Here is a 13,870-nt window from a genome sequence, read left to right as displayed (position 1 = left end):
AAAATCCTTGCTTACAGCTGAGATTCTTCAATAATCAATGAGAAAATTCTAGTATTTCCACAAGATTCTAGAAAAGGAAATACAATTTGAGTACCAACTAGTTCTAAAGATGTATGACATAGCACAAAATTCTTACCATTTTAATACATAACTGGTGTTTCTATTATCAAAACACTTTCAAGAAATCTGTATACTTTTCAGCAAATCTCAATAGTTAAATATTCCTATGGCAACAAACTGACTTTAATAGTCTCACCTTTTAAAAAAGGAATAGACTAACTTTTCAAAAGAATTTATCAAATTGTGAAACAATAAGGAAAACATAACAAACACATCAGAGGAATTAAGCGGCATAATCTTCTACACTAGTCAGGAAGGAATAGGAAAGTTTGATAACAAACCTATTCTTATTCAGCAATTAAAATGTTTCTAGAGAATAAAGTTTGTAGATATTAGTACCTTTTGAATAAAGTAAAGTGTTGAAAGCAATAAGGCATAAAAGAACAAAAGACAATCATCAGACTTTAAACAATTCCTTTTAAAGGTTTTTCCTACAAATTCAAAAGGACTTTCAGTCTACCGTGCACTCGGATTGATGATCTAAAGCATATTTTATCCAGCATGGAGTGTGATCTCTTTTACAGAGAAAGCTTATTAGATTAAAGAGAAAGCACCTTTTTAGGATAAAATGAATTAAAGGCACCAGAACTCTCAATGCCCAGATTTGAAAGGCCTGAAGAAAGGTGTGGTAGTTATCCAATATTCACTTCCTACCTCACTGGCATCTTTTTGGGGCAACTAACAGAGTCAATGAAGGCACCCAGTTTCTCACAATATCTGGATACTAGGAATATGTATGACTACAGATCTCAGCATTTTCCTAAAATGTTTTTGAATTGTTAACAATTTAGAAATTTTCATTTTATTTTATATTTTTTTGACTGATGGAGAGGGAAAAACAAAAGTCTAGGAGAGGAATAATAAATGACAAAGAAAAGTCACAGTATCTAGAACACAATAAACACAAAGATATTGAGGCAGAAACAAAGAACAGCCCACAGAAAATATGTATCACATTTAGATTTCAATGGTGGAGAACCCTAACAGGGCTTAATATGAGACCTGCTGTGAATCCAAACTCTATCACTCCTAGTTCTGTGGCAATGGAATGCTGGGAGCCAATTTCCTTTTCTTTTAAAAATGAAGAAAATAATTTTCAAGTTAAAAATTTTTTACTCTAGGAAAACAGCATTAACCTAATAGAGAGAACCTAGACAAGTCAATGAATTTCTCTTTCTTGATGAATGTTAGATAACAGGACTTGTACTCTTCCTTTCTTCGCCATCGTGTGACCGCTGCTACGTACCATCTTCACAATGTCTTCTCATAAAGACTTTTAGGATCAAGAGATTCCTGGCCAAGAAACAAAAGCAGAATCATGCCATTCTCCAATGGATTAGAATGAAAACGGGGACTAAAATCAGATACAACTCCACGAGAAGACACTGGAGAAGAACGAAGCTGGGTCTCTAAGGAGTGGCCCATGTTCGCTAAGGAGTGGCCCATGTTCACTAAGGAGTGGCCCATGTTCACTAAGGAGTGGCCCATGTGGATGGCGCAGCACGTAATAGACCCAGGTCCTAGAACCCTACCATAGCAAGTTCAATTTTGCTAAGATTTGACCAGTTGAACATGTTTCGCAAAACTTCTGGTTTCTTCCTTTATTTTTATGCTTCCGCATTTAAAGAGGTTGGCTAATAAATATGTAAAAAGGACTTGTAAAGATTTCTTCAGTTCCTACTTAAAAGAATCATGAAAAGAGAACTGAGATTGGTTCATTAGAAGTAGTAAGCATCTAAGTAACTCATTAGCTATACCCGAGTTGAAGAATATCTTGGTTGAAAAGACAATATGAATGTCTAAATATATTTTTATGACAATTAAAAAGGGGGAGGGGGAGTATCCTAGGTAGTAGAGAACTTACTTAACAAAGTCTCAAAACAGCTCAAGGGAGACATCTGCAGCTAAAACTAGTAATTTAGCATGTGTGCCAGTTACAGAAAAAACAAAGACAAAATTAATTTTGTTAGTTAGAAAGCAAATCACTGTCAGGTTAAGAAGAAAAAAGGTTTTTATAAAACCCATTAACTTTATATGAAGCAGAATATACACACTAGGCCACTCATTTGTCTTGGTAGGAAATAGAAATCACAACCAGAGAAGAATGAACGTTGATACTAATGAAACAAAACATCCTGAGTAGGATTTCTTATACACCACAGCAATTCCTAAAGGCACATCTGAAAACGTGTACTTTCCAGCCTAAATTATCTAGCTCACAGACAAGGAAAACAACCCCAAAGTTTCTCAATGGCAAGGACAAAATCTAGGGCATCGACTTGGCTTGAAAAGCACGTTAAGAAGATGGACAAGAAAGAAAGACAGTGACTGCACTTCTCTGCTGCTTTCCTCTGTTCTCTCACTGGACAGCTAACTGCGAGATCTAGATGTGGCTTTCTGCTCTGGTAAAGATTTACTGCCTCAAAACTCTACACAGGGCCACTATGACTTGGAATGCCTCGATGGCAGCCAGTTATTATTGCTGTTGTTGGGTTTTTTTAATTCTTTCCGGGAGAATGATTTTAAACTGTACAGAGACAAAGTACTATTGTTACAACTCATCAAAATGCAAAACAGGTGATGACAGTAAGCCTGGATGCCTTCAATGAATTCAAGTCTTTAAACTAAATGAACTACCTTCTTGGATGTAATTACAGAAGTGTTAACGAATTTTGGAGGGATAACAAAAAATGAGAAAAATACAAAAAAGATGGTAATAGTGGCTAACTATTCCTTTATTCACAAATGGAAAAAGAGATTCAAGAAACTAAAGGTGTTCTGAAGTCCCATCAGATCTTAAAAAGGCATCAAGAAATATCTGCCGTTTCCATGGATTTGCCAAGAAACAGTCATATCCAACGAATCCCATTTCCTGTTTTGGAGGTATGCAACTTGGAGATCTAGGTAAATAATGCATTTTCTTTAGGATTTTGTTAAGCCTCTACAGTATCTCTGAATAAGTTGGACATGTACAACAGCTTAGACAACAGTGAAGGAGAATAGTATTTAGCTGAATACCTCATTCAAAAGAACTGACTAGTGTAGGAAGAAACTTATTTGTGCTTGCTTTGCTCTGTTTTATTCCACAATTTTATCAACAATGGGAAGAAAATATTTACAGTAAATGGATAACTTCCTACCTGGGATGTTAAAGAGCGAATACAACAATACATTCACAATAGATCTTCAATAAATATTTGTTGAATTTAAATTACATTTACAACAGAGCTTTACTACCAGGGAACTTACGGTAGAAACTTTCTAATGTGATTAAAAGGACATGAGAGACTTGACTTATTTAACATGTCTCTTAGAACTTAATTTCATCACAAATAAGCTGTAGCAGAGCAGGGAGTATCCAAATAAAGCTGAAAATAGTACTTTGAATTTCCTTCACTGTATATTAAGATACAGTCTCTTAGACTGAAAGAAACATTGGTGTTTGTGGCTGGAGCTAAGCAGACAATAAGGAGAATGATCAGAAGAAGTGCCTCTACCAGCACCAGCATCACAACTAGAACTACTTCACCTGCCTCAACTGTGCTTACCAGTGCTATGCTACGCTAAGGGGATTAGATGTAACTGGCTTCAAAAAGTATGTGGAAAAATCCCATTGTGTTTTTATTTCATTTTCCCACTAACTTTTTGAAGCTACTTATATATTAATTAGCTTACCCTTCACAGAACAAGTTGGTTCTGACTCATAGTGACCCCAAGCACAACAGAATGATACACACTGCCTGGTCCTGTGTCATCTCACAATTGTTATGTTTGAGCTCACTGTTGCTGCTATGGTGCTAATTCATCTCACCGATGGTCTTTTCTCTTTTTCGCTGACCCTCCACTTTACCAAGCATGATAACTTTCTCTAGGAACTGCTCTTCTTAGATAGGTACTATTACTCCCATTTACAGATGAGGAAATTGAAACTTAAAGAGGTTTCATAACTTGCCTAAATTCATACAGCCTAGTAAATGGCTAAGCCAAGATTCAGCAAGCCAGGCACACGGGTCTCTAACTCACAAATATCTTATGGTACATTTTAACTCCAAATCTGAAAATTCAAAATAATTTTCCAATTTGAAAGATGTTCACCCTTCTTTATTTAAATAAGGCCTATTAGCTTTCATTCTCATTAAAGAGCTTTAAGAACACTATATAAAAAAACCCAAATAAATAAAATAACTCAAATGAATTATCAATATACTTAGAAGGAAGAGTACTGGAGAAGGCGTTACTGGATTAAAAAGATTAAATGAATAAAGAGAAAGTCAAGAAGAAATAGATACAAAGAAATCATTTGACTCTTCCACAAACTGGTCCTCAGCTCCCGTGAAGTACTTGGATTCCCTTCACATGAACAACACTCATCTTATTAAATGGTTCTCACTCTGAACCTAACTCTAGTCTTTAGGTACCGAGCTATTACTTAGTTATTGACTACAAACAGAAGTGGAATACAAACAGAATTTGAAGGTAGAAATTATTACCTGAACAGAATGAATCCAAGTGATTCTACTGCTGCCCTTCTGACATCGTCATTAACGTCGCTTACCTGGAGGGAAACATTTTACCAGACAATTACATTAAACCATTCATTCCATTACTAGACCAAGCTTATAGGAGAGGCCACCATCATTAAAATGTAAATTAGACATAATACTCATATATCATTCCTTTATTATGAAGTATTTTTCCAGCTGAGAAAAACTCAGCTGAAAATGACTTGTTGATAAGTGCCATTGAGTCCATTCTGACTCAGAGCAACTCAGGTCAGGCTTTCCCTGGAGCAGCTGGTGGGCTTGAACCACCAACCCTGTGGCTAGTAGTCCAGTGTTTATCCTAGAGTGACACATGAGGAAAATGGCTTAGAAGTCTTTAAACTTGAAGTGGATTAAAATTCAGGGGTACTTGTTAAGGACTCTGTCAACTGGATTATAGTTTTTGTGAGACAGAAAAATCTAACCATTGCTTTGATGCATTTTATTTTCAAAAAGTATGTCCTATGTTCACGCAAAATATACATTCTTAGAACACACCATACTGCACGGATCAAGGAAAAATTACTAATAATAAATACATTGTGAGATGTGACTATCTCTAGGAAGGTGTTAATAATAACAGTTCTAACCCTTTCTCCGAGATGACCTCGGGTTTACCTTCTCCAAGTACTGTGGCACAAAACACCAAATGAGTTAAGACACCAGGCAACTTTATTATTGATAAACTACAGAAGCATGGGGATGACTCTGAGTAGATGATGCCTGTTGGACACCAGCCCCTGGCTTTTCTGTGTCTCTTGGAGCATGCTTCTTAGAAGCACCTGGACATTGATGTCAGCTTTCCCTAGCCTAGGATGGCTGGACATACTCACACAAGTCTTGCGCCTTATAAACAAAGGTTGCCCCTTGGAATGGAAGTTCAGAAGTAGCACTGAGGGCTTTAAGATAATCCATTCATGCTGGCATGCTCTCATCCTGTTCTACAACCCTCTGAAAAGCTAAGGGAACTGGTGCCCGGCTATGATCTATTGTGTGCAGTGGCCAACCACCTGAACCTAAGACCTCTGCTGGTGATCAGGAAGTATGAAACACCTAGACACCTATTCCAGTCCCTCTATAGACTTTCCTTCACCATATCCCCGAGAAAGGGAAGATAACTTACAGCAACATGGAGCAGGCGTCGAATAGCTTTGTTGTTACCAGAGCCACAATAAGCCATGGCTACGGTATACATTCCAGACCGTCGAAGAATTGGGTCCTAAGAAAGAATAATTCAATTTGAAATTTGAAATGATCATTTTAAACAGTAACTTCTGCAGTCCAACAGGCACAGTGACACTATCAGGGCAACTGGGTTTAGATGGGAAAGGATAAGCTCAAGGTGAACTATTCTGTGGTTGACAGAAAAGCTTTTTAAATGAACAGGGAAATTTAAGACTCTCATACAGGAAGAAATAACTCTCTTAATTCCCAATGTCTTGCCTCACACTTTTTGTTGTTTTTGTTGTTAGGTGCCATCGAATCGGTACCGACCCATAGGACCTTATGTACAGCAGAACGAAACACTGCCCGATCCTGGGCCAACTTCACTACTGTTGCCATGCTTGAATCCATCAATGCTGCCACTTGGCCAATCCATCTCATTGGGGGTCTTCCTCTTTTTCTCTCACCCTCCACCTTAACAACATGATATCATTCTCCAGCAACTGGTCCCTCCTGACAATATGTCCAAAGTATGAGAGACGAAGTTTGGCCATTTTGGCCTCCAAGGAGCACTCTGGCTGCACTTCTTCCAAAACGGATCTATTGGTTCTTTTGGCAGCCCGTGGCATTTTCAATATTCTCCTCCAACACCATAACTCAAAGGCATCAATTCTTCTACAGTCTTCCTTATTCACTGTCCAGCTTTCACATGCATATGAGGTCATTGAAAATACCATGGCTTGGGTCAGATGCACCTTAAATCTTCAAGCTGACATCTTTGCTCTTCAACACTTTAAAAAGGGCTTGTGCAGCAGATTTGCCTAATGCAATAAATACATCGTTTGATTTCCTGACTGCTGCTTCCGTGAGTGTTGATAGTTGATCCAAGTCACACTCTTTAGGCAGCACAAATTCAAATGAATACCAATACCCATTGCTCTATGACACTCAATTTCCACTTGCCAAACACACAACAATGAAGCTAAGCTCTAATTCCATATCTAACTCTTCCTTATCATTTCATTCTTGGGCACTAGCAAAGAGAGGAAGAAGAGATATAGAGTCTGATAGTGCTGCAAATGAAGTAGTAAGTTTCCTATAAATGATAGCATTGGTTCTTTTTTGAGGAATTACCGAAGACAATATCACTTACCACTAACTACCTACCATATATAATGCCACTGTATAAACAAAACAAGATAATGGGGGAGGGGGGAAAGCCTCAACAAAATAAATAAACACGCAGACTGGCATTGTTTTGGGATGGGAAAAAAACAATGAAATAAACTTTATCATTATGAATTATGGAATAATTTTTAAAGCATTACTTCTAATAGAAATCAATCTATTCCTAAAGAACTTTTCTGGATCTGCTTGCCTGAAAAAAAAAAAAAAAAATCACAAATCCAGTCTTGTCTGAATTCAAAATCCTCAGATTCCTTTCACCACTTCCATTCAATGTTTTTAATTCCTAAATTTTATTAGAATAACTATCTTGTGAGCTGTTTTACCAATAAATGTACTCACGTAATGTGATGGGAACAGAGTTCATTTCCAGTAGAGGTTAAGTTTTTCTGTGAATGCTGGCGACAACTAGATGGTTAGTGAGCGCAAGGGCGAAGAGGAGAAACAGTATGTCATCTCACCTTATCGCGACAGAGAGATTCAATGAGAGCATCAGCCTCTTCCATCCTCCCATACATCACTAATGCAATGCCAACTGCAAGCCCACGCAGAATCTTCTCATGCTGAGTTTCTTGGGCATAGCCAACCATGTCCTCAATAGCCTGGGCATTTTTAGAACCCAACATAACTAGACCTAGGGCCAGACCAGCTGCTTCTCCTAGAGAGTAAAGAATAAATCAGAAAAGATTAAGAGTCAAGTTATATGTGTAATCAATAAAACATACCTTTCAGAAACAGAATCTATTAATGCTGTAGGATAAGCACTAGACTGCTAACTGCAAGGCTGGCGATTCAAGTCCATTAGCTAGCTGCTCCTCAGAAACCCTATACAGGGTCACTACGAGTTGAACAGACTTGACAGCACTTAACAACAACATCAAATATGAGGGGACTTCAAAAGGTCTGTGGGAAAATTCCATGGTTTCATTTCTGTTTTCCTACAAACTTTTTGAAGCCTCTTATAGCCACTAGTTTTAGATAGCACTTTTTTCAAACAAATCTGATAAAATGGTGAACACTTTATGAAGATGTACATCCATGCATTTATAGCTTTTCTCCCTTTTAAACACTGACAGAATTTAGCAACAAGAGGGCATTATAATATTCTATCTCTATACTGGTATGGCACTGTAGGATAAGCAATGGACTCAGCCATAAGGTCTGCAGTTCAAACCCGTCAGCCACTCCATGGAAATCCTATACATGGTCAGTGTGAGTCGGAACTGACTCGATGGCATGTAGTAACAGCAATCTACATACTAAGCAACAGACAGCTCTATGATACAAGCAGATACAAACACGTCTAATAAATTCCTACTTATAAAAATCAGTTAGTTGTACAGTTAGCCACAGAAGATGTGCCACTTTAAAAGTCTATACTGCATAAAACATGTTTTTAAGATGATTTTGACCAATAGGGTAAAATCCACACCTTCTTCAAGTAGAGACATGCATTAGATTTTTAAAAAGAGGCTAGGAAACAAATATTTTAGTTAACATTCATTATTATGAAAAATTGTCTTTCAGGAAAAATGTCACTCACCTGTCACAGCATCATCCTGATACAGGTTTGTTTTTAGTAAATCATATACATCTTGTCGCGCGGTCCCCATGGCGGCCAAACCGAGACCCAGACTGCCACCGTGTCGCACGATCTGGGGGAAAAGTATTGGCTCTGGTGACCTGTACTCAAAGTACAAGTTCATATTCTAATTTCAAAATACATTTTGAAATTACATACACATAAAAGGAGCTCTGTTAGCATAGTGGTTACGAATCGGGCTGCTAACCTCAAGGTCAGCAGTTCGAAACTACCAGCTGTTCCGCGGGAGAAAGATGACACTTTCTACTCTCGTAAAGATTTACAGCCTGGAAAACCCTGTACAAGGTCGCTACGCGTCGGAATCGACTCCACGGCACATAACAACAACAATAACAACAACAAAAGATGATACACTGAGAATGATGAAAGAATTTGATAAAAAGATGGCTAACTTATGGTAACCTGAGCATTTTCAATTTCAACAGAATGATACTTGCTGTCACATAAAAAAGCCCCAAAGTGAGCTGGTGAAAAGGAAGTGGAGAAACCACATGTAACACTTTCAGCTTTAAATGAGATGGGAGGAAAAAAGACTGGACAACTAGAGGGAGATGCAAATGTCCAGGAACGTGGGGCCTCTTTTTGAAGGCTTGGTATGATCTGTGTATGCTCGCTGGTTGAGGAGAAAGGCAGTGCTGAGAAGGAGAAAAGATACAATAACAGAACAGGCTTGTTGAAGAAAGGGCAAGAAAATGGGGTCAAGGGCACAAAACTGATCTTCATATTGAAGACAGGCATTTTAGTGGTCACCTATCACTTCTGAATGTGTTACAGCACTTCAGTTTGCTTTGCTGAACATTCCTCGTCCATTGGTACAAATCTTAGTGGGACTGCCAACTAACAAGCTCACACCTTCTCTTCTCACCTGAAGTAGGTCAATTAGGGATTTCTTCTCTGGAATTTTAACCTTCCTTAAATGGACTGACTCATGGGCCAAACAGGTTTCCAATTGATTCATACTAAAAGTAAGGTCCTAAGAGACTACTCCACTAGTTCCTGTTATCTGGATCCCTAGAGATGCCCTAGCACTTTATCTTGTGATTCACAAATGATTTGCTAGCTTTTCCATCAATTACACAAGTTACTTCCAATAAATTCTTCCTTGTTTAAGTTAGTGTCTGATTTTTATTGCAGGTAACCAAAAACCTTTATTTGATCATTTGAACATGAAATAAGAGGACATGAAGTTTTATTTTTCAGGCAGGTGGCTTACTAATTGATATAGATCATCATCCTCAAGGAGCTCTGATAGCGTAGTGGTTACGAATCGGGCTGCGAACCACAAGGTCAGCAGTTCGAAACTACCAGTTGTTCCGCAGGAGAAAGATGAGGCTTTCTGCTCCCGTAAAGATTTACAGCCTCAGAAACCCTGTACGGGGTCGCTAGGAGTCGGAACATAACAACTGGCCGCAATATATTCTATGAAGGAGGACAAGCTTCTGTGGCTCACTTAAGAACTCTTCTGAAAGCCTTCTAAGAATGCAGAAATGTATTCACTAAAGTCTGAAATCCTATCCTAAGGTTCCTAAAGTAAGAAAAGAACTCTTTAATACACTTTCCTAAAAAGAATTATATTTAAAAAATGACCAAATAACAAAACAAGTAAGAATACTGATTTCAGAATATATATAATCTCTTTGGAGTCCTGGTGTGGCGCTGTGGGTTAATGCGCCAGACTGCAAAACCGTTTGAACTGTAAGGTTGGCAGTTCAAGCTCACCAGCTGCTCCTTGGAAACCCTACACAGGGTCGCTATGGGTCGGAACTGACTTGACAGCACTTAACAATAACAATATAATCTCTTTGGACCTTAATTTTGTATACAATGATAGGATTAAACTAAGGATCACTAAAAGCCACTGAGAAATTAGCATTTCAAGACTCTTAAAGTAAAGGAGCCCTGATGACGCAGTAGGTAAGCACATGCCTGCTCAAACACACTAGCCGGTCCAAGGGAGAGAGATGTGATAGCTTTCTTCCATAAAGACTGACAGCCTTGGAAAGCCTGAGGGCTTTGCTACGAGTTGAAACTGACTCTGGTAGTGGGTTTCAATGTTCTTTTTTAAATATGGGGGAATATATGCTTTATAAACACCTGGCATTATATTTTGACTATCACACAGAGGTTTTGAAAGACTGAAAAGCACACTTTTAACTTATAAAGGACAGTAAATTACTTTAAAAAAAGAAAAGAAAAAAAAAAAAAAATGAGAATAGTAGCACTATTTTAAGTATCTCCAAACCGTACAAAATTTCTACTCCCAACACAATAATTGGAAGTCACTCAATGGCATTAACAACAATACAGTAACTGGAGTGCTGGTGTGGTGCTGTGGGAAAGTGTGTATTTAGAACGTAAGGTCAGTTTGAACTGCAAGGTTGGTGGTTCAAACTCACCAGCCCCTCCTTGAAAACCCTATGGTCAATATGACTCGAAACCAACTTGATGGCCCTTAACAACAAACAATAATTTGTCAAACGATGTTTTCCAGGAATTTTAAGTAATGGAAATTGAGTTTGCATTCAAACACTTACATCATTGCTGGCATTTTTAAGCTGGTTAAGCAGGTAGTCAATTATGTCGCCACCATGATTGGCATGGATGAGACCCAATGCATAGAGGCCTCCACCTTCCTGATAGGCGGAGCCTGGAGAGGTGTCCTTGGGAAGGTATGTTGCCATGAGTTGTAATGCTTCTTTCTCATGACCCTGTGAATTTGAGCCACAAGAGAGATTGTCAGTAAGAGGAAGAAAGGAAAAGAGAAAACAAGAGTTTCTAAAAGTATTGTCTTTTCTACAGAATATTCAATTCCTGAAAGAAAAGGAAGACAGCAGAGGTGAGGAAGGAGATTTCTCTCCTATATCACTTTATCACACAAACCAAGAAAGCCTTTAAGAGACCGGATCACACTATGATCAGAATACAACACTAATGAGTCAGGATTTCTGTTTTACAACATTTCTCCAAATTCATGCTGTACTATGTAGATAACTAATTTCAACCCAACCTTTGAGAAATGGCATAGGCAGTGTCTTCATGAGAAAAGGATTTCTATCTTTTCTTAAAAATGAACACAGATTTATTTTACACTCCATCTTTTTCAATACAATGACTGACCTGGCTTCACAAAATGTACTTGTCAATGAATTATGCTGTTGTGTGCTGTCAAGTCAGTGTCAACTCATAGCGACCCTGTACAGAGCTTCCAAGAGCGGCTTGTATGTCTGAACTGCCAACTGTGCAATTAACAGTCCAATGCTTATCCTACAGAACCACACCAGGGCTCTGTCAATGAAATGATAGTAAATCTTTATTATTTATGCCCAAATCTCTTGTTGTTTTTAAGAAACTACACAGCAACCAATTCAACAATTTTTACATATATAATTCAATGACATTGATTATATTCTTTGAGCTATAGCAATTGTTCTCACTCTCCTTTTCTGACTTGTTCCTCCCTCATAGCATTAAACTCACTGTCCTCTGAGGTTCCTACCTCGTCTTATAAGGTGCGGTTGTCAGTCTGATTCCATATTGTTGTTGTTAAGTGCCAGAGTCCGTTCCAATTCATAGGAACCCTGTACAGGGTTTCCGAGGAGCGGTTGATGAGTTTGAACAGTCGTGTCAAACTCACCTTTGAGACTACTACATTACCAGAACGTCTTGATCTCAGAGAAGTGCTTAAAGAAGGTAATAACGCTCAAGGCAGATCTCTTTTTTTAACTAGTTGAACTAGTGTTCAGTTTTAAGATGACGAGAGGGAATGTTATTGTTTTACATTTAAAGATTATCTCACAGAAATAACTGAAGCGGTTCATCTACCATCTATAGATCCAAAAAGTCTTGACCATATGAGAATGTGAAATTCTGTTCTGCATTACCTCTCCTCTTTATTGTTTTTTAACCCCAGAAAAACTGCTTCTGTTGATGCCTATTTATATTCCTCATTGTACATTACCTTATGAATTACACCCAAACTGGCTGTAGCTGTGAATTTTGCCCAGTTAGTGGCTCTGGCCAACCACTCCAAATTATCTCTGTAAGGAAAAAAGGAAAAGTAAGTGAAACAAACGACATTCCATAAAGGTTTTAACACTCTGGTTAAAGGCATTAAAAATTTACCTTAAACAATTTCAAATCATTTTACTTTATGAAGCTCAAGTTATTGGTGATTCTAATTTAATTTCTGAATTACTCTTAATATTTTCAGAATTAAGAACAAACAAGATGGTAGATTGGGTGGGAATGCAGTGAAGAGCTCCATCAGCAATAACAGAGAATACTGGACCAAACAGGCTCAGGGGATGGTGCCATAACTCTGAACCACACATAAAGGAATATTTAGAAGGTTTGAAGGCTTACAGCTAAGGGAATTTGTAGCAGAAGCAAGAATTCCATTGATTTCTAATTCAAGATGCTCAGCTCTCCTAGAGACACCATCTTGGGCGAGACCAAGCAGGTGAAGGATCAGAGCAGCCAAAGACACCTGACAGAAATGCAGAGATAAAGGTGTGGACATTCTCTTTTTTTTATTATCTGCTCATTGGCCTCTTGCTGGCTGAGCACCTCCATTCTGGTGACTAGAGGGGGTACCTGAGTGAGTGGATACCCCACCCCACCCCACCCCCGGAGGGTTCTACTACACATGCACACTTATCTCGATATTTAAAGTGATAGTTTCCACTCAAAAAAAAAAAAGCAGTGCAAAACGGCCACAGCTGGTCTTAACTGTTTATCATTAGGAAAAAACCCTGAACGGGGATTGTGGAGCAAGATAGGCAGACTAAAAAACAAATAGGCAAAAAATTAAATCCTGAGTCACGTCAAAACGACCAACACCGGCATCTTGAAATTTTTCAGGAAGAAGAGTGAAAAGGGAAGCTCATCTCCTGATCACATCTACCTACAGACAATCAGAAAGCATAAAAAATACCAAAAAACACACCCATCTAAGTTTTAAGGTCACAGATAACCCTGAATACACCCAAAAAACAGAAGCAGATGACCATATCAGCACATGTCCAGAAATGAGATAAAGTTACTGAGGCAAATGAGCTGGAAGAAGACCTACACTCCATACTGGAAGATGGGCAGGCTCTGGAAATGCCTGAGAAGGAATTCAGAAATATGATTACAAAATGTTTCAAAACACTATACAATGGAGTTGAGAAAAATTAGAAAGAAGTCAGGAACACGATACAAGAACAATCAAGTAAGACAGATACAGCATTGGAAACAATTCAAAACCTAGAGAAAG

At 38.2% G+C, this 13,870-nt stretch overlaps 1 protein-coding gene across 1 annotated transcript in view; it reads right to left on the bottom strand.

Annotated features, from left to right (window-relative positions):
- Positions 1 to 13,870, bottom strand: part of PSMD1 (proteasome (prosome, macropain) 26S subunit, non-ATPase, 1) — a 119,959-nt gene that overhangs the window by 67,514 nt on the left and 38,575 nt on the right. Inside the window, exons 11-16 of the mRNA XM_006866800.1 lie at positions 12,572 to 12,650; positions 11,148 to 11,321; positions 8,554 to 8,665; positions 7,472 to 7,668; positions 5,785 to 5,880; positions 4,611 to 4,675 (exon numbers count right to left, since the gene is read on the bottom strand). Of these exons, the coding sequence (XP_006866862.1) occupies positions 4,611 to 4,675; positions 5,785 to 5,880; positions 7,472 to 7,668; positions 8,554 to 8,665; positions 11,148 to 11,321; positions 12,572 to 12,650 (723 nt within the window). The remainder of the gene's footprint in view (positions 1 to 4,610; positions 4,676 to 5,784; positions 5,881 to 7,471; positions 7,669 to 8,553; positions 8,666 to 11,147; positions 11,322 to 12,571; positions 12,651 to 13,870) is intronic.

Source organism: Chrysochloris asiatica, unplaced genomic scaffold (assembly GCF_000296735.1).
Source record: "Chrysochloris asiatica unplaced genomic scaffold, ChrAsi1.0 scaffold00096, whole genome shotgun sequence".
Taxonomy (NCBI): Eukaryota; Metazoa; Chordata; class Mammalia; order Afrosoricida; family Chrysochloridae; genus Chrysochloris; species Chrysochloris asiatica.
This window is presented reverse-complemented; position numbering and strand designations above follow the sequence as displayed.